The sequence below is a fragment of the Dermacentor andersoni genome, chromosome 6, assembly GCF_023375885.2.
Source record: "Dermacentor andersoni chromosome 6, qqDerAnde1_hic_scaffold, whole genome shotgun sequence".
Taxonomy (NCBI): Eukaryota; Metazoa; Arthropoda; class Arachnida; order Ixodida; family Ixodidae; genus Dermacentor; species Dermacentor andersoni.
Genome location: NC_092819.1, coordinates 171,817,821 through 171,844,747, shown reverse-complemented (window position 1 = coordinate 171,844,747; position 26,927 = coordinate 171,817,821). Strand labels below are relative to the sequence as shown.

Sequence of the window (26,927 nt, the reverse complement as noted above, 5' to 3'; positions counted from 1 at the left end):
TCAATGCGACGCCGCGATTATAGCGTGTTTAAGGCGGACTGTGCTTTTAGTAGTGATACGCTAGTGTTGTAAGAATACGAAGAATGAATGAATCTTGCCGCACGATTCTGAATTCTTTCAAGTGCATTGATAAGGTAAGTTTGATGTGGTGACCGGATTGGGGATGCGTATTCAATTTTCGGACGTACGAGCGTCTTGAATGCTAGTAGTTTGACGTGTTGCGGTGCATGAGGCAGATGGCGTTTTAGGAATCCAAGTGTTTGGTTAGCGGACGCAGTAATGCGCGTTACATGGGCAGACCAGTCTAAGTCGTATGAAAGGGTGATGCCGAGGTAATTAAATGGGTCCACTTTTTCTACGGTAGTATTAGTAATATTATACGGTGAGTATAAGGGCTGATGGCGGCGAGTGAAGCACATTACTTTACATTTATTGGCGTTAAGGGGCATTAACCAGTCGTTGCACCAGTCTTGGTCTTTGTTACGGCCATTTTGCAAAATACTGTGGTCATAGTCGTTAGCAATTGTGGGGTAGATGACACAATCGTCAGCGAACATACGGATTTGAGAGGAAACATTAAGGTGAAGGTCGTTAATATTGCTACGGAATAGTATTACCAATGACGAAGAGGCGAGCAGTAAGAAGACGACGACGACGTTTGGAGGCTAGCGCGGGCTAGCGCGGGCCTCCATTGTGTGTCGTATTACGTTGTGAATATACTTGTATATTGCTTTTAATCTGCGTCTTCTTACGTAACATATCTGGTGGAGGTGGACGTTCCCTGTACCTCATCACGGAGCTTCGCAGTGGACGGTACGTTGAGCCTAGCTTCATGGCCCCCGGCGATGGCAACTCGACTCAGCCGCCTCCGACACCTGCTGCCACTTCGACGACCTACATCACTCTCCCTGCTCCTCGTGATCCTGGCGTATTCTCGGGCAAAGATGGGGAAGACGTCGAGGACTGGATCAGCCTGTACGAACACGTCCGCCGCAATAACCGGTGGGACTCCACTATCATGCTCGCCAACGTAGTCTTTTACCTCGGTGGCACACGTCGAGTTTGGTATCGCACGCACGAAGATGAGCTCACCAGTTGGGATTCACTTAAAACACAGCTTCGAGACTTGTTCGGCAACCCCTACGGTCACCAACTTGCCGCGCAGAAGGCGCTTTCCGGCCGTGTGCAGACGTCAACAGAGCCCTATGTCACGTACATTCAAGACGTCTTGGCTCTCTGCCGCAACCGTGGGAGGTACAGCTGACCGGCGATACCCTGGAGGGACAAGAAGCTCTCGTCCAGCAAGTACGTCGAGCAGCCATGGCCAGTGGAGTCCTGGAATGAGGACCCCACCCACTCGACCTCAAGAGCAACCACCTCGATGGTCCGAATAAATGTTTTTCTCTCTCTCTCACTCTGCCGCAAAGTTGATGCACACATGACTGAGTCAGACAAGGTATCCCACATCCTCAAAGGCATTGCCGATGACGCCTTCAACTTGCTCGTATTCAACAACGTCGCGACAATGGATGCTGTTATAAAAGAGTGCCACCGCCTGGAACTCGCTAAAAGCCGACGTATCGACCAGCAGTTGGCCCGTTTGCCCAACAGCCCAGCGACATCTTCCTGTGCCGACGCTCCTCGTCCCAACAACACTAGCGATATTACCAAGATCGTCGGGCGTGAGATGGAGGCCGCCTATCCGGCTGCCTTCGACTCCAGCCCCACCAACGCACCTGCAGTCACAGTTTCAGTGATCCAGGCAGTTGTCCGCCAGGAGTTCGAAAACATAGGCCTTCACACCATCTGCTCGGCCGATCGCCCTGATACCCATCCGGCTTCTTCGATTCCGCCCCGTCCCGCATCTTCCTACCCACCACGTTACCGCAACCCAGCTGAATGACGCGCTGCTGACGACAAGCGCATTTGTTTTCACTGCCGTCACATCGGGCACATTTCTCGGCACTGTCGAAGTCGCTGGACTTCCCCGACCCGGTCTGCTCATACTGCCTACTCTCGCCCCTCAGGTGGCCCTTCTCGTCCCTATGCCGCACGCTCCGATAATGCCGCCACTGACTCTCCTGCGCCGAACCGCCCCTATTATCGTTCACCTTCACCTCAACGACGACAATCTCGCTCTCCCCAGCCCCGTCGCTCCTTTTCGCCGCTCTCAGCCGGAAAACTAGATGATACAGCGCCTCGAGGTGACGCTGCATTGCTCCCTGCGCCGACAAATCCTCTACTGACGTTGCCCACTCATCTGAAGCTTCTTGGCGTGCAAGTCGACGGTGTTCCTGTATCTGCTCTTATAGACACTGGGGCGCATATGTCGGTAATGAGCGCGGAATTTTGTACCCGCCTGAAAAAAATAATCACGCCCTCCACGACGCATGTTGTCCGTGTTGCCGATGGCGGAACAGCCCCCGTAATTGGTATGTGTGCCACCCGTGTCTCCTTCGCCGATCGCTCCACAATTGTGCTATTCACATTCATCGCCCACTGTCCCCACGCCATCATCCTCGGCTTAGACTTCCTCTCCGCACATTCTGCTCTCATTGATTGTTCCGCCAGTACTCTCCGCCTTGACCTGCCTGTTCTGGATCCCGCTGAACGACATCATAGTCGCCTCAGTTTCGTCGACTTCGTTCGCTTGCCACCAACGGCACTGACTTACGTTGACCTAGTGTCATCCCCACCAGTGCCCGACGGTCACTATATCGCGGTTCCTATGCAAGACGTCCTCCTTACACACGGGATCACGGTACCTCATACCGTTTTAACTATTACGGCGAATTGCGTCTGCCTGGCAGTGGTCAATTTTGGCTTGACGACACAAGTGCTGCCACGCGTGATGTCTCTGGCCCAGCTTTGCTCATTCGAGGATCACTCAATAGCATCTATTGAGGTAGACGACAATTCAGCCGATCCTCCTCTACCATCGCAGTCGACAACTTGTACCATCGTCGACTTACAGATTGTGCCCGACATGCCGTCCGAGCACGCTCGTGAGCTCTACCGCGTTCTGTTTTCCTACAACGATATTTTTTACTTTAACGATCGTCCTTTGGCCCAAACTACAGCTGTTAAACATCGCATTAATACCGGCGATGCCCCTCCTATTCATCGCCACCCGTATCGAGTGTCACCGGCTGAGCGTCAAGATATTCACGCAGAAGTTCGCAAAATGCTTGCCAAGAACATCATAGAACCGTCATGTAGTCCATGGGCGTCACCTGTTGTACTGGTAAAAAAGAAGGATGGCTCATGGCGCTTTTGCGTGGATTATCGGCACCTTAACAGCGTTACCAAAAAGGACGTGTATCCCCTACCTCGGATCGATGACGCCCTTGACTGCCTGCATGGGGCTCGCTACTTCTCCTCTATTGACCTCCGCTCCGGCTACTGGCAGATTGCCGTGGACGATCTCGACCGTGAGCAGACTGCTTTTGTAACTCCGGACGGTCTTTATCAATTCAAAGTGATGCCGTTCGGTCTACGTAACGCTCCTGCCACTTTTGAACGCATGATGGACTTCCTTCTTCACGGTTTCAAATGGTCCACATGCCTGTGTTACTTGCACGACGTCATAGTATTCTCCCCAACGTTCGCTACGCACCTCGAGCGCCTCTCGGCAGTCCTGGACGTTTTTCGTCGCGCCGGTCTGCAGCTGAACGCATCGAAGTGCCAATTCGGCCGTCACCAGATTACAGTCCTTGGGCATCTCGTTGACGCGAACGGAGTGCAACTGGACCCAGGCAAGATCCATGCTGTTACGCACTTCCCTGTTCCGAAGTGTGTCAAAGATGTGCGCAGCTTCATCGGCCTTTGTTCCTACTTCCGCCGTTTCGTGAAGAATTTCGCGGCCTTAGCACGACCACTCACCGAGCTTTTGAAAAAAGACGCCCCTTTCCAGTGGGGCGATAACGAGGCTTCTGCATTCTCGCATCTAATCGACCTTCTCGCAACGCCTCCCGTTCTGGCGCATTTCGATCCTTCTGCGCCTACCGAAGTCCGTACTGATGTCAGCGGTCACGGAATTGGCGCAGTACTGGCACAACGCCAGCGCGGCAACGACCGTGTTATCGCTTACGCCAGCAGGCTCCTCTCACCCGCGGAGCGCAACTTTTCCATCACTGAGCGTGAGTGTCTGGCCCTAGTTTGGGCGGTTGCGAAGTTCTGCCCATACTTATATGGCCGACCCTTTTCCGTTGTCACAGACCATCACCCGCTTTGCTGGTAATGCTCACTGAAAGATCCTACAGGAAGACTTGGTCGCTGAGCCTTACGCCTCCAAGAATATTCATATACTGTCACCTACAAATCTGGCCGACTACACAAGGACGCTGACTGCCTGTCTCGTTACCCGGTAGACGAGCCTGACGACGCCGACAGTAGCACCACCAACGGCATTTTCTCTGTGTCTGCCTTCGCTAACATCGCCGATGAGCAGTACCGAGACCTACCGCTGCGAGCACTCATCGAGAGTCTGCGCTCTACACCTACCGACGCGTCCGTTCGCCGCTATGTCCTCCAGGGCGGCATTCTGTACCGAAGGAACTTCCTCCCTGACGGTCTGATTTTCTTCTTGTTGTGCCAAAACATCTACGACAGACTGTGCTCTTTGAGATGCATGACGCACCTACTGGAGGACATCTTGGCGTAACCCGCACGTACGACCGCGTCCGCCACCGCTTTCTATTGGCCTGGTCTCGCTCGCTCCGTCGGACGCTATGTTGCTGCCTGTGATACCTGCCAGCGTCGGAAAACACCTCAGGTGCTACCTGCCGGTCATCTCCAGCCGATCACTGTCCCTGTGGAACCGCTCTTTCGTGTTGTATTAGACCTCCTCGTTCCCTTTCCCACGTCATCCTCTGGGAACAAATGGGTAGCCGTTGCAACTGATTACGCCACCCGATACGCTATCACGCGGGCTCTCCCTACCAGTTGCGCCACTGACGTCGCGGACTTTCTCTTGCGTGACATTATCTTACTTCATGGCGCCCCACGACAGCTGCTCACTGACCGTGGTCGTAACTTCCTCTCGAAAGTTATCGCCGACATTGTACGTTCCTGCTCCACTCAACACAAGCTGAGTACCTCATACCATCCTCAAACCAATGGCCTGACAGAGCGGTTAAACCGTACTCTTACCGATATGCTGTCCAAGTACGTTTCCAAGGACCACCACGACTGGGATATTGCCCTTCCTTAAGTCACATTTGCTTAAAATTCTTCCCGGCACGACACCGCCGGATTTTCTCCCTTTTATCTACTCTACGGTCGCGAACCGACCTTGCCCCTTGACACGGCACTTCCTCCTGCTTCGATCTCAACAAGCGAGTATGCGCACGATGCCATCGACCTCGCCGACCATGCACGTCAGCTCTCCCGTGCTCAACTGACGGACTCGCAAACCACTCAGCAGCGTCAGTACAACGCCCGCCACCATGACGTACAGTTTTCGCCTGGTGCGCTCGTGCTCTTGTGGCCGCCCTCTCGTCACGTCGGACTTTCACAAAAGCTCCTTTCGCGATACACAGGGCCCTACCGCGTGCGCGCCAGGTGACGCCTGTGACGTACGAAATTGCTCCTGTGAGCTCAACCTCGTCATCTACTCTGGCATCTAGTGATGTCGTGCACGTCAGTAGGCTCAAGGCCTACTACACTGCTTCTGAGTCCGGCCTTTAGTCGCTCCGGGACGGTGCTTTTGCCGTCGGGGGTAGTGCTACGGAATAGTATTACCAATGACGAAGAGGCGAGCAGTAAGAAGACGACGACGACGATTGGAGGCTAGCGCGGGCTAGCGCGGGCTGTTGCCTCTTGGCCAAGTCTGGCGTATTAAGTTGTAAATATACTTGTATATAGCTTTTCATCTGCGTCTTCTTACGTAACAATATAAATAAGAAAAATAGGGGGCCTAGAACGCTACCTTGTGGGACGCCAGATGTTACAGGGAGGGGTGCGGAGGTGCGATTGTTGACATGTACTGACTGTGATCGGTTAGTGAGAAATTCAATAACCCAATTTAAGATGTCAGGGTGCAGGTTCAGCTGCGAGAGCTTGAGTATTAGACATTGGTGAGGTAAATTATGAAATGGTTTAGCATAATCCAGAAAAATGGCATCGATTTGGGTGTTAGCATCGAGATTAACGTGTAAGTCATGGACGAACATAGCAAGTTGCGTTTCGCACGAGAGACCCTTACGAAAACCATGTTGGCATGGGTGAAAGAAGTTGTTAGTGTCAAGGAAGTGCATAATTTGGGTGAAAATGACGTGCTCCATTATCTTGCATGGTACGCTGGTTAGGGAAATCGGTCTCTAGTTAACAGGTGAGTTTTTATTACCTGATTTGTAGATTGAAATGACCTGCCCTTTCTTCCAGGTGACGGGGATGTTACAGGAGGATAAAGACTGTGAGAAGATTAATCTAAAGTACGACGCGCAGATCAGCTTAGTATTATTTAACGGTTTAGAGTTGATGTCATCCGCCCCCGATGACGATGAGAGCTTTAGATTTTCAATTATTGCCGTTATGCCACGTTCAGTGAATTCGATGGTTGACATAACAGATTGCGCAGGTGACAGTGGTATAGGTAACAGGGCATCAGGTTCAGTGGTGAATACTGATGAAAACGCGTGGTTAAATGCATCAGCACACTCTTCTTCGGGGATTACTACATCGTTAACGTCGGCGATAGTGATAGCATCCGGTGGCTTGGGGTTTAAAAATTGCCAGAATTTCTGGGGGTTAATGGTTAGTACACGAGGCAACGTGTCATGTAAAAAGGAGTGTTTTTCGCGGCGTATAGCTGAGAGATAAACTTTCTCTGCCTGGAAATATTTGTCCCAGGCGATAGCACAATTGGTTTGCTTTGCCGACCGAAAAAATCTTTTCTCCTGTGTTCTAAAGTTGATAATGTTTTTGTGAACCAAGGTTTTTTGCTGTTAGTCGGTACTGAAACAACTGGAATGTGGTTATTAGCAAGGTCGGTGATTTTTTGTTGGAAGATCGACGAATTTGCTTGAAGTGTGCGGTTGTGCAATTCATCACTGAAAGTGGGGTAGAAGGACATAAGTTCGTTGTTAATGGCTTCGTTGTTGCCTTTGTCGAATAGGTGTATTATCTTATTCCATGATTCTCGTTTTGGAAAGGTAAAGTTAAAGACAGTGTGGATTACTTTATGGTCGCTAATTGCCGGGAGATAAGATATCGAAGATAGGCTAGACGGATTGTTAGTTAATCATCATCATCATCCTCAGCCTGGTTACGCCCACTGCAGGGCAAAGGCCTCTCCCATACTTCTCCAACTACCCCGGTCATGTGCTAAATGTGGCCATGTTGTCCCTGCAAACTTCTTAATCTCATCCGCCCACCTAACTTTCTGCCGCCCTCTGCTACGCTTCCCTTCCCTTGGAATCCATTCCGTAACTCTTAATGACCATCGGTTATCTTCCCTCGTCATTACGTGCCCTTCCCATGCCCATTTCTTTTTCTTGATTTCAACTAAGATATTGTTACGTAGGAAGACGCAGACGAAAAGCTATGTACAAATATATTTACAAGGAAAATACGCTGCGCTTGGTCAAGAGGCAACAGCCCGCGCTAGCTTCTAATCGTCGTCGTCGTCTTCACACTGCTGGCCTTTCGTGATCGCGCATATTGTGCCGTAGCACTACCCCCGGCTGCAAAAGCGCCGTCCCGGAGCGACTAAAGATCGGACTCGGAAGCAGTGTAGTAGGCCTTGAGCCTACTGACGTGTACGACATCACTAGATGCCACAGGAGAGGACGAGGTTGAGGCCACAGGAGCAATTTCGTAAGTCACAGGCGTCACCTGGCGCAGCACGCGGTAGGGCCCTGTGTATCGCGAAAGGAGCTTCTCTGAAAGTCCGACGTGACGAGAGGGCGACCACAGGAGCACGAGCGCACCAGGTGAAAACTGTACGTCACGATGGCGGGCGTTGTACTGACACTGCTGAGTGGTCTGTGAGGCCGTCAGTCGAGCACGGGCAAGCTGGCGTGCATGGTCAGCGAGGGCGATGGCGTCGCGCGCATACTCGCTTGTTGAGACCGCAGCAGGAGGAAGTGCCGTGTCTAGGGGCAAGGTAGGTTCGCGACCGTACAGTAGATAAAAGGGAGAAAATCCGGCGGTGTCGTGCCGGGAAGAATTGTACGCAAATGTTACGTAAGGAAGGGCAATGTCCCAGTCGTGGTGGTCCTTGGAAACGTACTTGGCCAGCATATCGGTAAGAGTACGGTTTAACCGCTCTGTCAGGCCATTGGTTTGAGGATGGTATGAAGTAGTCAGTTTGTGTTGAATGGAGCAGGAACGCACAATGTCAGCGATAACTTTCGAGAGGAAGTTTCGACCACGGTCAGTAAGCAGCTGTCGCGGGGCGCCATGAAGCAAGATAATGTCACGCAAGAGAAAGTCCGCGACGTCAGTGGCGCAGCTGGTAGGGAGAGCCCGAGTGATAGCGTATCGGGTGGCGTAATCAGTCGCGACGGCTACCCATTTGTTCCCAGAAGATGACGTGGGAAAGGGACCGAGCAGGTCTAATCCAACACGAAAGAACGGTTCCGCAGGGACGGTGATGGGCTGGAGATGACCGGCAGGTAGCACCTGAGGTGTCTTCCGACGCTGGCAGGGATCACAGGCAGCAACATAGCGTCGAACGGAGCGAGCGAGACCAGGCCAATAGAAGCGGCGGCGGACGCGGTCGTACGTGCGGGTTACCCCAAGATGTCCTGAAGTGGGTGCGTCATGCATCTCAAAGAGCACAGTCTGTCGTAGCTGTTTTGGCACGACAAGAAGAAGGTCAGAGCCGTCAGGGAGGAAGTTCCTTCGATACAGAATGCCACCCTGGAGGACATATCGGCGAACGGATGCGTCGGTAGGTGTAGAGCGCAGACGCTCGATAAGTGCTCGCAGCGATAGGTCTCGGTACTGCTCATCGGCGATGTTACCGAAGGCAGAGACAGAGAAAATGCCGTTGGCGCTACTACTGTCGGCGTCGTCAGGCTCGTCGACCGGGTAGCGAGACAGGCAGTCAGCGTCCTTGTGTAGTCGGCCAGATTTATAGGTGACAGTATACGAATATTCTTGGAGGCGTAAGGCCCAGCGACCAAGTCTTCCTGTAGGATCTTTCAGTGAGCATAACCAGCAAAGCGCGTGATGGTCTGTGACAACGGAAAAGGATCGGCCATACAAGTATGGGCGGAATTTCGCAACCGCCCAAACTAGGGCCAGACACTCACGCTCAGTGATGGAATAGTTGCGCTCCGCGGGTGAGAGGAGCCTGCTGGCGTAAGCGATAACACGGTCGTGGCCACGCTGGCGTTGTGCCAGTACTGCTCCAATTCCGTGACCGCTGGCATCAGTACGGACTTCGGTAGGCGCAGAAGGATCGAAATGGGCCAAAACGGGAGGCGTTGTGAGAATGTCGATTAGATGAGAGAATGCAGAGGCCTCGTTATCGCCCCACTGGAAAGGAGCGTCTTTTTTCAAAAGGTCGGTTAGTGGTCGTGCTATGGCGGCGAAATTTCTCACGAAACGGCGGAAGTACGAACAAAGGCCGATGAAGCTGCGCACATCCTTGACACACTTCGGAACAGGGAAGTGCGTAACAGCATGGATCTTGCCTGGGTCCGGTTGCACTCCGTTCGCGTCAACGAGATGTCCAAGGACGGTAATCTGGCGACGGCCGAATTGGCACTTCGATGCGTTGAGTTGCAGACCGGCTCGCCGAAAAACGTCCAGGACTGCTGAGAGGCGCTCGAGGTGCGTAGCGAACGTTGGGGAGAATACGATAACGTCGTCCAAGTAGCACAGGCACGTGGACCACTTGAAACCGTGAAGAAGGGAGTCCATCATGCGTTCAAAAGTGGCAGGGGCGTTACATAGACCGAACGGCATCACTTTGAATTGATAAAGACCGTCGGGTGTGACAAAAGCAGTCTTCTCGCGGTCGAGATCGTCCACGGCAATCTGCCAGTAGCCGGAGCGAAGGTCAATAGAAGAGAAATAGCGAGCACCGTGGAGGCAGTCAAGGGCGTCATCAATCCGAGGTAGGGGATACACGTCCTTTTTGGTAACCCTGTTAAGGTGCCGATAATCCACGCAAAAGCGCCATGAGCCATCCTTCTTTTTGACCAGTACTACAGGTGACGCCCATGGACTATATGATGGTTCAATAATGTTCTTGGCAAGCATTTTGCGAACTTCTGCGCGAATAACTTGACGCTCAGCTGGTGACACTCGATACGGGCAGCGATGAATAGGAGGGGCATCGCCGGTATTAATGCGATGTTTGACAGCTGTAGTTTGGGCTAAAGGACGATCGTTAAAGTCAAAAATATCGTGGTAGGAAAACAGAACGCGGTAGAGTTCACGAGCGTGGTCGGAGGGCAAGTCGGGGGCAATCATTTTCCGTAAGTCAGCGATGGTACAATTTGCCGACTGCGATGGTAGAGGAGTATCGGATGAAGTGTCGTCTACTGCAATGGATGCTACTGAGTGATCCTCGAATGAACAAAGCTGGGCCAAAGACATCCCACGTGGCAGCACTTGTGTCGTCAAGCCAAAGTTGACCACTGGCAGGCAGACGCAATTCGCCGTAATAGATAAAACTGTATGGGGTACTGTGATCCCATGTGTAAGGAGGACGTCTTGCATAGGAGCCGCGATGTAGTGACCGTCGGGGACTGGTGGGGATGACACTAGGTCAACGTAGGTCAGTGCCGAAGGTGGCAAGGGAACGAAGTCGGCGGAACTGAGGCGACTGGGGTGTGGTTCAGCAGGATCCAGAACAGGCAGGTCAAGGCGGAGAGTACTGGCGGAACAATCGATGAGAGCAGAATGTGCGGAAAGGAAGTCTAAGCCGAGGATGATGTCGTGGGGACAGTGGGCGATGACTGTGAATAGCACGATTGTTGAGCGATCGGCGAAGGAGACGCGGGCGGTACACATACCAATTACGGGGGCTGTTCCGCCATCGGCGACACGGACAACAGGCGTCGTGGCGGGCGTGATAATTTTCTTGAGCCGGTTACGAAGGTCAGCGCTCATTACGGACAAATGCGCCCCAGTGTCTATGAGAGCAGACACAGAAACACCGTCGACTTGCACGTCAAGAAGGTTCAGATGAGTGGGCAAAGTCAGTAGAGGATTTGGCGGCGTAGGGAGCAATGCAGCGTCACCTCGAGGCGCTGCATCGTCTAGTTTTCCGGCTGGGAGCGGCGTCCGAAGGGAGTCGGCGAATAGGCGCGACGGGGCTGGGGAGAGCGAGATTGTCGTCGTTGGGGCGAAGGCGAACGAGAATAGGGGCGGTTCGTTGCAGGAGAATCAGTGGCGGCATTATCGGAGCGTGCGGCACAGGAAGATGTCGCTGGGGTGTTGGGCAGACGGGCAAACTGCTGGTCAATACGTCGGCTTTTGGCGAGTTCCAGGCGGCGGCACTCTCTTATAACAGCATCCACCGTCGCTACGTTGTTGCAAACGAGCAAGTTGAAGGCGTCATCGGCAATGCCTTTGAGGATGTGGGAAACCTTGTCTGACTCAGTCATGTGGGTGTCAACTTTGCGGCACAGAGCCAAGACGTCCTGAATGTACGTGACATAGGGCTCTGTTGACGTCTGCACACGGCCGGAAAGCGCCTTCTGCGCGGCAAGTTGTTGACCGTAGGGGTTGCCGAACAAGTCTCGAAGCTGTGTCTTAAGTGAATCCCAACTGGTGAGCTCATCTTCGTGCGTGCGATACCAAACTCGAGGTGTGCCACCGAGGTAAAAGACTACGTTGGCGAGCATAATAGTAGGGTCCCACCGGTTATTGCGGCTGACGTGTTCATACAGGCTGATCCAGTCATCGACGTCTTCCCCATCTTGGCCCGAGAATACGCCAGGATCACGGGGAGCGGGGAGAGTGATGTAGGTCGTCGAAGTGGCAGCAGGTGTCGGAGCCGGCGGAGTCGGGTTGTTGTCGCCGGGAGCCATGAAGGAAGGCTCGACGTACCGTCCACTGCGAAGCTCCGTGACGAGGTACAGGGAACGTCCACCTCCACCAGATATGTTACGTAGGAAGACGCAGACGAAAAGCTATGTACAAATATATTTACAAGGAAAATACGCTGCGCTTGGTCAAGAGGCAACAGCCCGCGCTAGCTTCTAATCGTCGTCGTCGTCTTCACACTGCTGGCCTTTCGTGATCGCGCATATTGTGCCGTAGCAATATCATTAACTCGCGTTTGTTCCCTCACCCAATCTGCTCTTTTCTTGTCCCTTAACGTTACGCCTATCATTCTTCTTTCCATAGCTCGTTGCGTCGTCCTCAATTTAAGTGGTACTCTTTTCGTAAGGCTCCACGTTTCTGCCCCGTACGTGAGTACTGGTTAGACACAGCTGTTATAAACTTTTCTCTCGAGGGATAATGATCTGAGAATGCCTGCCAAACGCACCCCAGCCCATTCTTTTTCTTCTGATTATTTCAGTCTCATGATCCGGATCCGCAGTCACTACCTGTCCAAAGTAGATGTATTCCCTTACCACTTCCAGTGCCTCACTACCTATCGTAAACTGCTGTTCTCTTCCGAGACTGTTAAACATTACTTTGGTTTTCTGCAGAATTATTTTTAGACCCACCCTTCGGCTTTGTTTCTCCAGGTCAGTGAGCATGCATTGCAGTTGGTCGCCTGAGTTACTAAGCAAGGCAATATCATCAGCGAATTGCGAGTTACTAAGGTATTCTCCATTAATTTTTATCCCCAATTCTTCCCAATCCAGGTCTCTGAATACCTCCTGTAAACACGCTGTGAATAGCATTGGAGAGATCGTATCTCCCTGCCTGACGCCTTTCTTTATTGGGATTTTGTTGCTTTCTTTATGGAGAACTACGGTGGCTGTGGAGCCGCTATAGATATCTTTCAGTATTTTTACATACGGCTCGTCTACACCCTGATTCCGTAATGCCTCCATGACTGCTGAGGTTTCGACAGAATCAAACGCTTTCTCGTAATCAATGAAAGCTATATATAAGGGTTGGTTATATTCCGCACATTTCTCTATCACCTGATTGATAGTGTGAATATGATCTATTGTTGAGTAGCCTTTACGGAATCCTGCCTGGTCCTTTGCTTGACAGAAGTCTAAGGTGTTCCTGATTCTATTTGCGATTACCTTAGTAAATATTTTGTAGGCAACGGACAGTAAGCTGATCGGTCTATAATTTTTCAAGTCTTTGGCGTCCCCTTTCTTATGGATTAGGATTATGTTAGCGTTCTTCCAAGATTCCGGTACGCTCGACGTCATGAGGCATTGCGTATACAGGGTGGCAAGTTTCTCTAGAACAATCTGCCCACCATCCTTCAACAAATCTGCTGTTACCTGATCCTCCCCAGCTGCCTTCCCCCTTTGCATATCTCCCAAGGCTTTCTTTACTTCTTCCGGCGTTACCTTTGGGACTTCGAATTCCTCTAGACTATTTTCTCTTCCATTATCGTCATGGGTGCCACTGGTACTGTATAAATCTCTATAGAACTCCTCAGCCACTTGAACTATCTCATCCATATTAGTAATGATATTGCCGGCTTTGTTTCTTAACGCATACATCTGATTCTTGCCAATTCCTAGTTTCTTCTTCACTGTTTTTGGGCTTCCGCCGTTCCTGAGAGCATGTTCAATTCTATCCATATTATACTTCCTTATGTCAGCTGTCTTACGCATGTTGATTAACTTCGAAAGTTCTGCCAGTTCTATTCTAGCTGTAGGGTTAGAGGCTTTCATACATTGGGGTTTCTTGATCAGATCTTTCGTCTCCTGCGATAGTTTACTGGTATCTTGCCTAACCGAGTTACCACCGACTTCCATTGCACACTTCTTAATGATGCCCACAAGATTGTCGTTCATTGCTTCAACACTAAGGTCCTCTTCCTGAGGTAAAGCCGAATACCTGTTCTGTAGTTTGATCTGGAATTCCTCTATTTTCCCTCTTACCGCTAACTCATTGATCGGCGTCTTATGTACCAGTTTCTTCCGTTCCCTCCTCAGGTCTAGGCTAATTCGAGTTCTTACCATCCTGTGGTCACTGCAGCGCACCTTGCCTAGCACGTCCACGTCTTGCATGATGCCAGGGTTAGCGCAGAGTATGAAGTCTATTTCATTTCTAGTCTCGTCGTTCGGGCTCTTCCACGTCCACTTTCGGCTATCCCGCTTACGGAAGAAAGTATTCATTATCCTCATATTATTCTGTTCCGCAAACTCTACTAATAACTCCCCCCTGCTATTCCTAGTGCCTATGCCATATTCCCCCACTGCCTTGTCTCCAGCCTGCTTCTTGCCTACCTTGGCATTAAAGTCGCCCATTAGTATAGTGTATTTAGTTTTCACTCTACCCATCGCCGATTCCACGTCTTCATAGAAGCTTTCGACTTCCTGGCCATCATGACTGGACGTAGGGGCGTAGACCTGTACAATCTTCATTTTGTACCTCTTATTTAGTTTAACAACAAGACCTGCCACCCTCTCGTTAATGCTATAGAATTCCTGTATGTTACCAGTTATGTTCTTATTAATCAGGAATCCGACTCCTAGTTCTCTTCTTTCCGCTAAGCCCCGGTAGCACAGGACGTGCCCGCTTTTTAGCACTGTATATGCTTCTTTTGGCCTCCTAACTTCACTGAGCCCTATTATATCCCATTTGCTGCCCTCTAATTCCTCCAATAGCACTGCTAGACTCGCCTCACTAGATAACGTTCTAGCGTTAAACGTTGCCAGGTTCATATTCCAATGGCGGCCTGTCCGGAGCCAGTGATTCTTAGCACCCTTTGCAGCGTCGCAGGTCTGACCGCCGCCGTGGTCAGTTGCTTCGCAGCTGCTGGGGACTGAGGGCCGGGGTTTGATTGTTGTGTTCATATAGGAGGTTGTGGCGAAGTACTGCACCAGGGTGGCCAATCCTGCTCTGGTGAGGGAGTGCGTTACCGGTTCTGGTCACCGGGATCAGGCCACACTCCAGGCCTGTTTGTGCAATTTTATCAACACGCGGATTTTTTTATTTTTTTTTAATCCGGTGGAAAATTGCCGGCACCGGGATTCGAACCACGGACCTCTTGCATGCGAGGTGGGTGTTCTACCTCTACGCCACCGCTGCATTCCTGAAGTAATGATAACATAAGTAGAGTGTATCTGGGCCAATTATTCGAGTAATAAATTCTCAGTTGGAAAGTCAACCGCAGGTAGAATAACCATACTCATAAACCATACGACTTTCATGACACTCTCCGTAGGTGCTCGACCTCGAGACAGGCAAGAAACTCGGACCGCATCAGAATGGGGAGCTGTACTTCAGGGTTCCCAGCGTCATGAGCGGCTACTACAAGCATCCCGAATTGACAGCCGCATTTATGGATAAAGATGGCTGGTGCAAGTCCGGTAAGTTGCTTTTCTCCATTTTTATTAGCCGAAACACGTTAAATGTACTATTAATTGAGAGGCGTAGCTTTATGTTGGGCGGGCGGGTATGCGAACTTGGGAAACGTTTTACCGCCAGCAGACAAGGACAAAAAGGGAGATATAGATGCCACGGTGCAGTACCCGAATATTCTCGAGAAAATTCATGCAATTTACACCCCGTGCAACCATGACACTTCTGGGAAAAACGTCATACTGCTCCTTCCAAAAAACGTCCATCAGTTATCAAACAGTTTGCCAGAGGCAGTGCTAGCGGACATTTCACCACAAGCAGTTTCACCACAGTTTGCAGCAATGTTTGTGGGGGACGGACGTATTGATACAGAGCCGGGAGTGCGAACAATGCATGTGGAATGCGTGGAGCGTACGGTAGGGGAAGCTGGAAAGAGCCTCAGCTACCTTGAAGCGACCACAAAGGAAAAACATTTGGAGGACGCTTGAGCTTTGCCTCTAAGATTGGAACGCGATAGCATTCAAAGATCCCTGATTGCATCTCACGCTTCCCGGCAGGCAACTGTAGCGTATGTAACCGTAATATTTAACAGGAAACGCTAGCGGCGAATGCTAGGCACGAAGGCGGGCTTTCTCGTAGAAACGCGGAGTCTTGCGTCGTCCGCAAGGCGGTGGAGGCGAGCATCATCTGGAGGTGTTGCAATGAAGCGGGCGCGCTGCCGTGTGGCCCCCAATAAGGTCCCTCTATAATTTTCAAGGTAGCGACATCTGCCGCGTGTGCCACCTAGGAAGTTCCTGCAGCAGACGGCGCCCACGCTAAACCGCGGTGCCGCGGCATTCGTGAGGTGAAAAAATATCTGCATACACGCGGAAATAAAACCTACTGGTGCCTGACTGGCGAAAAATGAAAGAAGGACCCGAACTGCTAAATTTAGTCCTGTAATTTCAAATGAGCGCTCCAAGAAAATAGCTCAATAGAGCGTAATGAGGGCTTGATCGCCTCGATTCCGCATGTTTACATTTCGTTCGTTTGCGCTCAATCACCGCGCGAGCCTCGGTGATTGCTTGCGCCTAATCCCGTATGCTCTGTAAAATCATTTGCATGTAAGTGTGCTGCGTACACATAGCGGTTGCATTGAACGAAGAAATCGTGTAAAAATGAAGGCTGACAGTCGCTTAGACCGAAAGACTTTCGACATAACGTCGCTCAAACGTGCGATTCTCAAAGCGCGCGACCCCCACTGCAACTAAACAACATCCTGTGTGTGTGTGGAAACGAGTGCGCCAACAGTCTTGTTGCCGCTGAGTGTGTCTGTCGTGTAGCGATTACACGACGACTGCTGTGTCTTGTGGTTCATTGCTACGAGCCAGTGCAAGTGTCGTGACATGATGAAGACGTGGTATGGATCGTGTCAGCGTGTCTCCTCGATCGTTATTGGGCTGCCAGCGCGATCTGATCTCGCGGCACACCAATATCAAGCGCAGGTGTGTGCGCGTGTGTCAATGCGGTTGACTGTTCTCGTGAACCGTGCGACGTCGCCGCGTAAACTCGAATCATGACGCGCATTGTTGTGTTTATCCCTTTTCGCCTCCGTGCACCGCTAAAGCCCCGTAAGAATTAAAGGGCCCTTATACGAAACGCACGTGCATTGACCCAGCTATTACTGCACTGTGTTTTGCTGGCAATCCGTGTATCGCTTGTGGCGTTTTTCTTATGTTCATTTGCAACTGCGTGTTTTTCATCAGTTAAATGGCATTGCCGATTACTGAAACATCTTCGAGTGTAAGGGAAACTTGGAAGGAACGAGCTCGCGGCTGTATGTAATGTACTTTGATATACTGTGTTACGCTTTATTATTTGACGGCCAGTAGCTGTGGCTATGCAGCATTCGTTTTTAAAAACAAAGTAATGCAGGCACTTAGCAATATATTTATTCACATATGCAATGCACAAAATACGATTAGGATATTGGAAATTACTTTTTGGACATTGGACATGCTGTAAAGCGCAGAACGCGCGCACAAACACAGGAAAGTGCAAAAGTAGAATTCACTGCTGAATTTTATTTTTTATCGCACGTAACGCAATGCGGATATTTGTCAGCGAGTTAATGCGTTCTGCCCCACTATTTACTTGCATGCTAGGTCATACTGCACTTGCTAAGTCAACGGGCTCGTAATGCACTAAAATCAGTAATCTCCACAAACTTCGGCCGTCAACATTCATGCGCGCGAATGAAATAATACTGCAGCTCTGCACACACAGGTGTATACTTTCTCTCGCAACTTCGTATCGCTCTACGTTACTTTCCTCGCATAGTCGTGCAGTTGCCGACGGTTCAGTCTTTCCGTCCATTTCTATGCAACCAGAATTACCTTCTGGTTAGGTTTTGTTTGCTGCGCGGGATGCAAAATAACTTCTTGTCGTCCTCCGTCTGATCTCGGAGCACATCCGCACAGCAACAAGGCATTTCGGTCCTCCGCATCCTAGGTCATACCGATCTATTCAGCGGGCTCAGAGCGAACTAAAATAAATAATCTCTACAAACTTCGGCCCTCAACATTCATGCACGCGAGTGAAATACTATCGCCGCTCGACACACGCACGTGTGTACTTTCTGTCGCACCTTTGTATCGTTGTACGTTACTTGCCTTGCATAGTCGTGCTGTTACCGACAGTTCAAAGTCCGTCCGTGCAATTCTGTGTAACCATACTTTTCGTCTGGTTAGGTTCTGGTTGCCGCGCGCGATGCAAAATAACTTCTTGCCATCGTTCGTCCGGTTTCGGCACCCAACCGCACAGCAACAAGGCATTTCGGCCCTCCCGGAACGAAATTATCGCAGCGATGTGCATAGCACAACAGGCGAAACGCACGTACTTCGCCCGGCGCGCAGGAACTTTCATGGCGGCAAAGGGGCGGAGCAAGGTCACATGTCACCGATCAGCCTATCGCAGGCGTTGTCGGCTGGATCAAAGCCTGTCGGTACTTTTAAATGATGGAGGGACTTTAACTCCCAAGATAGTCACACGCCGGTGCGCTCAAATGGTGGACGCCATGGCCGGTGTATCAATGGTAGGAGCGATAGAAAAGGGGTTTCTTTATGTTTTCCCTTAAGAGACATCTTTTCTTGTATATTCAAATTACAATCCAACGCTATCATATCTGTAGGTTGTGTGTAAGCCGTACTTCTACGTATTTTTCTCTACGTATGTTTTTCTACGTATTTTAGCCTGAGAAATTCAATTAGTTCAGCAACTTCCTTGCGCCACATGGAGGGCCTTTGTATGCGTAGTTTGAAAACCTTTTCGTAGAAACAATGTTCGACGCTGGGCACCGGATGCGGGACCCCGGACGCCGATTCTGCATATACTGCGACACTGGGCCCTTAACGCTGTCGCTTAGAAGGAGTAATGAAGGGGTCACTGCACAGTGTCATATCCGAGTCAAAATGAAACAATGGCAAAACGATTCAAGAACAGGCTTCGGCAGTAGGAGAGAGTGAAAGGTGATAGTCGCCGGTGACTTAAATCTGATTACGTCCTTACAGGCAATTATGGAGCGGATCAGAGGGGACAGAAGAGAGGTGGTAGGGACGAATTCAGGGTGGACATTGGGTTTTGTCATAAATCGTGCAATAAAAAAGCTCACGAGAACACAACGTTGTAGAAGTGGCGGGTGGGATATTTGATGCCCTACACAGAAAAATGAGCAGTACTAGCCCAGCGTTTGGCGAAGCGCGTAGATGTGGCGAGGCTAGAATTGCGCGAGATGTCGCCTCAAGTGCAGATTGTGGTGCGCATGGTGCCGGAAGTGCCTTTGCGTGACACTGATGTACAAAGAGTGCCTGCAGCTATTAAAGCGGCTATAAGGACATTGAGCCGCGAGAAATGTTTCGAGGTGGTCGAAGTGAATAGGGACGTCCGAATATGGGGTTGTTTTCAACGAGACGGGATCCACTTCAATCACACGCTTGGACGAGAAATGGGCGCGTGCCTTGCTGGTCACGCAGTTGGCCAGGGTACGTAGCGAAAAAGAAAGCCTGCTAAGGGAACCTCAGACTAGCATCACGCAGCAAAGCGAAGAAAAGAAGAAAAAGAGAGCTCGCCGTGCAATAGGCTAGATAAACAAACAGTGCCACAAAAAGAAAGGAAAACTGGTTAGAGATTCAGGCGCAGTTAGAGTAGACATACAGCATGCGGTTACAGAAACGCACCTTAGGGACTTAGAACAACCACCAATGATTGAGAATTATGTTTTGAAAGGGGGCCGCAGAAGTAATTTGGAATAAGAGAGCGGGAGTGGGCATGCTCATACATAAAGGAGCTAAATGGGAAAGAGTAAACTTAATGTGTCAAGAGCATATTTGATTATCAGGTACTGTGAGCGTAAAAAAGATTAGAATGGGCATAACGTATTTGTCAACAGGATGAATTACAAAGAGCTGAACCAAGAGTTAGTGGAATGCTACAGTAATGGTATAGAGTGTTTCGGAAATGATGCTGAAATTATCCAGTTAGGTGACATGAATGCCCACATAGAGGATATAGACGATTATGTCGACAGCAACGGGAAGGTAACGCAATATTACTGTGAGCAACGTAAGCTCGTTATCGAAAATACGGAAATAAATGTGATGGCGTGATCACATGGCAAGTCGGAAATAGGCAATCGACCATTGGTTACAGTCTGATGAGAGAAGGCATTTATGATGATTTCGAAGAAATGGTCATTGAGGAGGAAGGCTACAGCAACACGGGGGTGACCACAAACGAATCATGTTGAATATAAGATATGTTGTTGGGAAAGGCACTAAGCAGCGAAGAATGACCGTTTCAAATATGAACGCTGAACAAGCAACAAATATAGTCAGAAGAGTCGAGAAAAAACTTGGCAATTGGCCAAGCAAACAGGTGGAGAATAGTGAGATTCTATGTGTAATGACGAGAAAAATAAGGAAACAGGAGCAGCAAGTGTGCTGGAAAGGAAAAAGGAAACCGGAAAGCTGGTGGAGCAGGGACATACGGGAAGCAATCGACGAACGACAAAAAGTATCTCGAGAACATAGGCGAAAATTGCAGTTGCCGCAGCTGAAACTAGAGAGGAAATGTGTTCGAATGCTGGTTCAAGCAAAGGTCAAAGTGAAAGTGAACGTTGGTTGTGAGAAATACGTGAGAAAACGGAGGTCCCAACTTGATTATTTTGGAACCCCATAAACCTATTAGGCAGAAAGTCTGGAACACAACAACTTATACTAGGCCAAGATGGAAACATATTGTAAGTGGACGCTGCATCAGATTATATCCGAGAAGTGACACCCGGCTCATTTCAAGACAATGACGATTTGGTTTCTGAGAAAAAAAGAGCGCATGAACGACAACCAGGCGGAAAAAGAGCTGGTGGTGAATAATTCCCGGTAGCAGAAGGCAAAGAGAAAATGCTTACGCGCACAGCCACAGAGTAAGACGAGGTTCCAGTTATGATTACCGAAGTAGGACCAAAAAGTAAGCAAGTTCTTTTGAAAACAGTAGAAGAAAGCTTGCAATATAGGCGAATACCACACTGTTCGCGATAAAGTAGAATTAATTTAATTAATAAAGGTAATCGGGAAAAGCGCAGAATTCACGCATGGAGAGAGGTCGGGTGACCTAGCCGCCTAATTTACAGGCCCATGGTATCAAATCCACTTCGCATGAAAAGCCTCATATAGCCAGTTTCGGGCTGGGCTGCTGCTGTGTGCTGGCGCCCTATCTTGCTGATACCACAGAAGTGGAAGACATGACAGCGGGACTTCGCTTAGAAAGTTATCCACCACTCCTTCGAAGATTTCGTGCACTTAACACCGTCCAATGAGTGTGTGATCGAAGAAGATGGGACCGATTGTAGCACCGGCGTAAATTGTGCACCACACATTGAACAACCATTGGTACTGGGGCTGAGTGCGTTTTACGCAGTTTGGATTGGAGCCACTCCCATAGCGTGCAATATGAAAGTGTACCTGGGCGTTACTGAAAAATAGGCTTCATCTGTCCACATGATGTTTCTCAATAGGTCCGGTGACTCATCGGCCTTTGTGAGGACCCATTTCGAGGCACCTAGACCATTCTGCGGGTCCCTATCTTCCAAGAATTGACCATTCTGCGGGTCCCTATCTTCCAAGAATTGGTGCAGATTAAGGTGGTACGGCTGAAACACCGAGTCATTTAGAATCCTCCAAACTGATGACTTCTACATTGGTACCTGGGCGGCCACGTCACGCACGCTAGCATGAGGGTTTGAGGCCACAAATGCTAGAACGTAGGCTTGGACTAAAAGATTGAGTTATACGCCGCTCTTTCCTTGAACTGCCGGTTTCTCTCAGGTGTGCATCATTTCTGATGATAGTCGACGCGTTCGGTCTACCGCCCCACTCCCATAACTGTTATATACTTGAGCCTTGCCTATTGTTGTCATTTCCAGCTCCCAAGGCAAGGATCATGTTTGCCTTTGCTTATTAGAGAAAGACATCGTGACTGCAGAGACGAAACAAAACATACCTTTGAACATTTGCACGTACGTAGTAAATTCGTTTTTGTGGTCATAGGTATTGTTGCAAAAAAAAAAAGACACCTATCCTTGTACTTTATCTACGCTAAGACAGCTATCACGGCTTGCTTCCAACTAATACCAAGCACGACGTGTTGCTTCAGCCGAGGCGCGGCAGATAAGGCACTAGCTCGAGCACGACGTTTTTATTTATTTCATTTATTTCGTTCTGGCGAAGTCAGAGAGAGCCTGTTCGAGGGCGCTGCTTTATGATGTGGGTGGGAACGAATTCACGTGGTAATTTTCATATTTCGCAGGGTTTATTTATCGGTCCGAAGAAATTACTACGAAATTATTACACCACTGAATATACCGCAATTAAAAGTCCCTTGGCTGTGCCTACAAATGCCTCATTGAAGCTTTGATATTTAGGACAGTGCTTCTCCAATCAGATAATGAATCACAATTAGTAATTAAATCAGAGTAACCAAAAAGTTACTGGCAGGACACTCCACTGCACAATAACCTTTATGCACTAGGTTTTCTTCGAGTAACACGACTGAACTTTCTTTAAATCTTGGTGCATGATACTCGGGACACCCTGTGTGCGGCTTTTGACGGAGATTTGCCTTAGAAATAGCTTGCGCTTAACGGGAAGGGATGAGGAGCGAGGAGAAAGTTGATATCAATAATGGACTGAGACAGGGTGCCTTTTATCCCCGCTCCTGTTTAATTTGTACATGGTAAGCATGGAAAGGGTGCTTGAAAAAAAACTGACGAGTTTAATCTCTCATACAAACAGACTGGCACAATAGAAGAGAAGCAGCTTCCAGGTTTGTCTCATGCGGACTACATTGGGTTGCTAAAAAGTGATATGCAACACGTCTTCCTAATATCTGTAGACAGGAAGGTGCGAATTTAGAATTAAAATTTTACGTTAAAAATTCAGGTTTCATGGTATTCAATGAAAACAGTTAACAGACAATGCCAATACAGTGCCAGAAAAATACCTCTGGTAAAAGAACGCAAATACCCTGGTATATGGATAAACGAAGGCAATAGATGTATTGAAAAACAGGAAGAAACAATAACAGCAAAGGGGAAGAGAAATTCGGCCATAATGAAGCACAGAGCACTATGGCGATACAATAGGAACGAGTTGCTTCAAGGTATGTGGAAAGGTGTAATCATTTTAGGTGTTACTTTTGGAAATGCGATTGTTTGCTTGAAATCAGGGGTAGAATGAGGACTCGATGGGAACCGAAGGTCAGTGGGATGCCTCTCTCTCGGGGCACGCGGGAATTCTACAAATGAAGCTAGGAAAAGTGAGAGGAGTTCAGAGTAAAATCGAATTTGAAGAATGACTTAGAAACACTGAAGAAAGTAAGTGAATTACGGGAGTGTTGAGATTTGTGTACAGGAAAAACATCCATTCACAGTGGAGTAAATGTACTAGGAAGCTTACCAGCGTATATACGACCGGCATATTAAGTAACATGGGAACAAAGTACGTCAAATGCAAAGTCAGAGAGGCTAAGACTTTCTCATGGGTGGCGGCAATTCAAAAGAAACCTGCTATGAGAATCTACCCATGCGGGAGAAAATGAAATAAGGAAAGAAACATTTTAATATAGCTCAAAGGGAAGCACTTTACTTTTCGAAGCGAGATCAGGATGCCTTAGAACACGCACCTATAAAGCGAAATATAAGAAGAAAGAAGCATGTGCTTGCAGCGGTAAAGCTAGGAAAACAATGGAGCATGTTTTATTAGAATGCGAAGATACCTGCATCGCAGTTGGTTTAGGCTCCTTTGGCCTCTTCGAAGCCCTTGGGTTCAGCAATGGTAGGGGGAAAGCAAACGCGTTCGCACTATAGATTAGTAAGAGGTGATTGAAAGTTTGGTGGCATCAAAGTGGGGAGATCACAAACGACGGAGGCGTACAAAAACAAAGTTCCCTCTAGTAATCCAAAAAATGTGGTGCTAGGAATTCTGTAGGTTTTCATTACTGACAGGTAGGACATAAGACTAAATAATAGGAGCGTTGTGGCGCAAACCCCAACCCGTCTTAAAGGGGACGCTCTCAGCATGCATCCATTCAGCGATCGCCATTTCGCCTGACAGCTTGTGCTTCTTCGTGGACGTCCTTGTCCCTGTGTGTGGGAAGAATAACGCCAACTGTTTAACAATGGCTGACAGTCGCACCGTTGAAAATCAGCAAGACACAAGACCGTCGCAGTAAGTGCTTACATTTATTTGCGCTATGTATTTGGTAGCAAAACAAGCAAGGCTGTACTTTGTTTTACCTGAACAGAAAGACTCATTTAGAAAGGGCAATAAAAGTTTGATGGGCCCCTTTCTCCATACACACCTTCTTCTATGGCGTCTCTGGGTGCGCTTAGTGCTACAGGTCGGCCAATCTAAAGTTTCGGAGATGTGTTGAAAGGCGGCAGCAGAAACTCGGACTCCCGGTTGTTGTCTTTCTTCAGCAGACCAGCAAAGCAAAAGAGTGTGTTCGTGGTCATCTATTGAGATCCGTTTATTTTTGGCATTCGGTTGCGGTAACGTCATTGATTAGGAATTGAATTTTTACTGCAACTATAGTGCAGATAAAACGATAAAACTTACTTGGTGCAGCTATGTAATGCTTTGCTATCGCTATCAGTGCTTCGTCTTTCGAGAGAAACTGCGCCTTTCTCCAACTCACTCGAAAATCACGAAAATAGGCAATTGCTTCCTCCTTTCTTTCGCCAGCATTGAATAATCAGGTTCGAGTAATGAGGCCACTCGTTAGCGTTTCTGAAGGCAGTCGCTAAAACACTGTTGTAAAATATAAAGCACGTGCGCTCACTTGACGGAGTGAGCCATCGGCCTGACCACAGGTCACTTATTCCGTGCACAGAGTATCGCATACCATCAAGAAAAGTGTGTGGTGTAGCATGCTGCCAGTGGTATTTTCACCACCAAAAACACGTACTTACGCGATTGTTAAGCAAAAATGTAGGCGTCTTTTACGTAACAATGTGGACACAGAAAAGATCTGTACGGTGCAAGGACCGCCGTGTGTGCGTTGTCATAAAGGAGTGGTTTATGAAAAGCACATAAGATGAAGTAAAAGCTGCCTAAGGCAAACGCGACGGTGCGTGAACGATTGTGCTTGGGAGCCTCAGCTGACGGTAGAAAACAACACTGTCCTGGGAAATTTGTCAGACCGCTTTGCTACGTGCAAGTTAGAGGCTGGTTGCTCAGCGGTTAGGATAATAGAAAAACTAGAGGTAAGAATGCATGTGTCACACAACAAGCCAAAGCCCTGTTATATGCGTAAAACCCTAGATACTCGAGAACGTAACAACTATGCCTACGTACTCAATGTCCTATTTCTAGTACACTAAACAACTATTTTCCACTGGGATGGTTTCTGGTGTAGAATAATATGTGCACTTTCTAGTTTCTTCGTATGCTGGACATTGTGTGAACTCTTAGACAGTTCTATGTTGTTTAGTTTGGCTGTCTCATGATTTGGCATTCACACTTCCTTTTATTTGTATTTGCATTGATTTTTACAGTGAGTTTATGATTATAGAGTTACATTGCTGTTATGGTGTTTGTGCAAGGAAACGAACAACGTACTGCCTAGAGATTGGCCCGTCAACTTTGTTTCCGTAAGAATGTGTACTAGATTGGACCTGTAATTAGCCATATAGGCTAGTGGCCCACATTCTTGCATACATTTATCGTGTGTCTTTTCACAAGCGCTTGTGTGTTACCTTTGTATTGTGTCTCGTATGTAGCGTGCGCGCTGGAGTTTCATAGTTTCATAATGATATAGTAAACGAGAGGAAAGGGCGTTAACCGAGGGGCCCGCTTTTTATTAGTCATATCATAAGAAGCCAACAAACACTAACGCCAAGGACGACATAGGGGAAATTACTTGTGCTTAATAAGTGAACTAACGAAACGATAAATTAATGGAAATTAACGTGGATGAATAAACAAGTTGCCGTAGGTGGGGAACGACCCCACAACCTCCACATTTCGCGTGCGATGCTCTACCAATAGAGCTACCGCGGCGCCGTTTCTCCATCCACTTCTTTGGGTATTTATATTTCCTAGTAGAACCCTGGGCGTGTTAGCCAGCACCACCACTCACAGGCTTTGGCAGCGGATGTGGAGCATTCTTTCTGCCGTAGAGCATCGCACGCGAAATGCGAAAGTTTTGGGATCGTTTCCCACCTGCGGCAAGTAGTATGTTCTTTCACTTTCATTTCCATTAATTTATTGTTTCTTTATTTGACTTATTAGGCAGAAGTAATTTCTCTTATGCTGTCCTTGGTGTCAGTGTTTGTTGGCTTCTGATAATGATATATTAGTAGTTAGTACATTACAAGGACACAGAGAGGTCTGTTTATTATGGCTGTGCAGGTGACATCGCGTTTTACGACGAGGATGGCCGTTTTTATTTCGTGGACCGCATGAAGGACATGATCAAGTGCCTGGACCAGCAGGTTTCGTCTACCGAGCTCGAGTCGCTTCTGCAGAGCCACGAGAGCGTTGCCGACGCTGCCGTGGTGGGCATACCACGCACCGAGTACGGGGACGCGCCCGCGGCTTTCGTGGTGCTGAACGACCCGGCGGCCGCCGCAGCGCCGATGGCCAAGCAGCTGAAGGACTACGTCGCCGGTTGGTTTACGTCTGGCTTGATAAGAACGGCTAACGCACTCTTACACACTTTTGTGGCACTACTCGAGCTATTCATCGGAGTGGTGCACACAGACTAGTTAGGCTCAAAAAAATCCGTTCAGCAATTCGTGTAATTAGATGCAACAGGTGGAAAGAAGAAAAAAAGGCCATGCAGATTTGCAAGTACTAATAGAAATAAATCAGTATGTAAAAGCTGTATGATAACACTAAATATTGCTATTTAATGCCCGAGCTTGCTGCCTGAGGACAAAAACATACCGGAGCAAGTTTACTCAATAGAATGACGTATTG

At 48.9% G+C, this 26,927-nt stretch overlaps 1 protein-coding gene across 1 annotated transcript in view; it reads left to right on the top strand.

The window, feature by feature from the left end:
* The window catches only part of LOC126523437 (luciferin 4-monooxygenase-like), a 245,123-nt gene that overhangs the window by 202,440 nt on the left and 15,756 nt on the right, over nucleotides 1-26,927 (top strand). Inside the window, exons 6-7 of the mRNA XM_050172052.2 lie at nucleotides 15,278-15,422; nucleotides 26,358-26,615. Coding sequence (XP_050028009.2) covers nucleotides 15,278-15,422; nucleotides 26,358-26,615 — 403 coding nt within the window. The remainder of the gene's footprint in view (nucleotides 1-15,277; nucleotides 15,423-26,357; nucleotides 26,616-26,927) is intronic.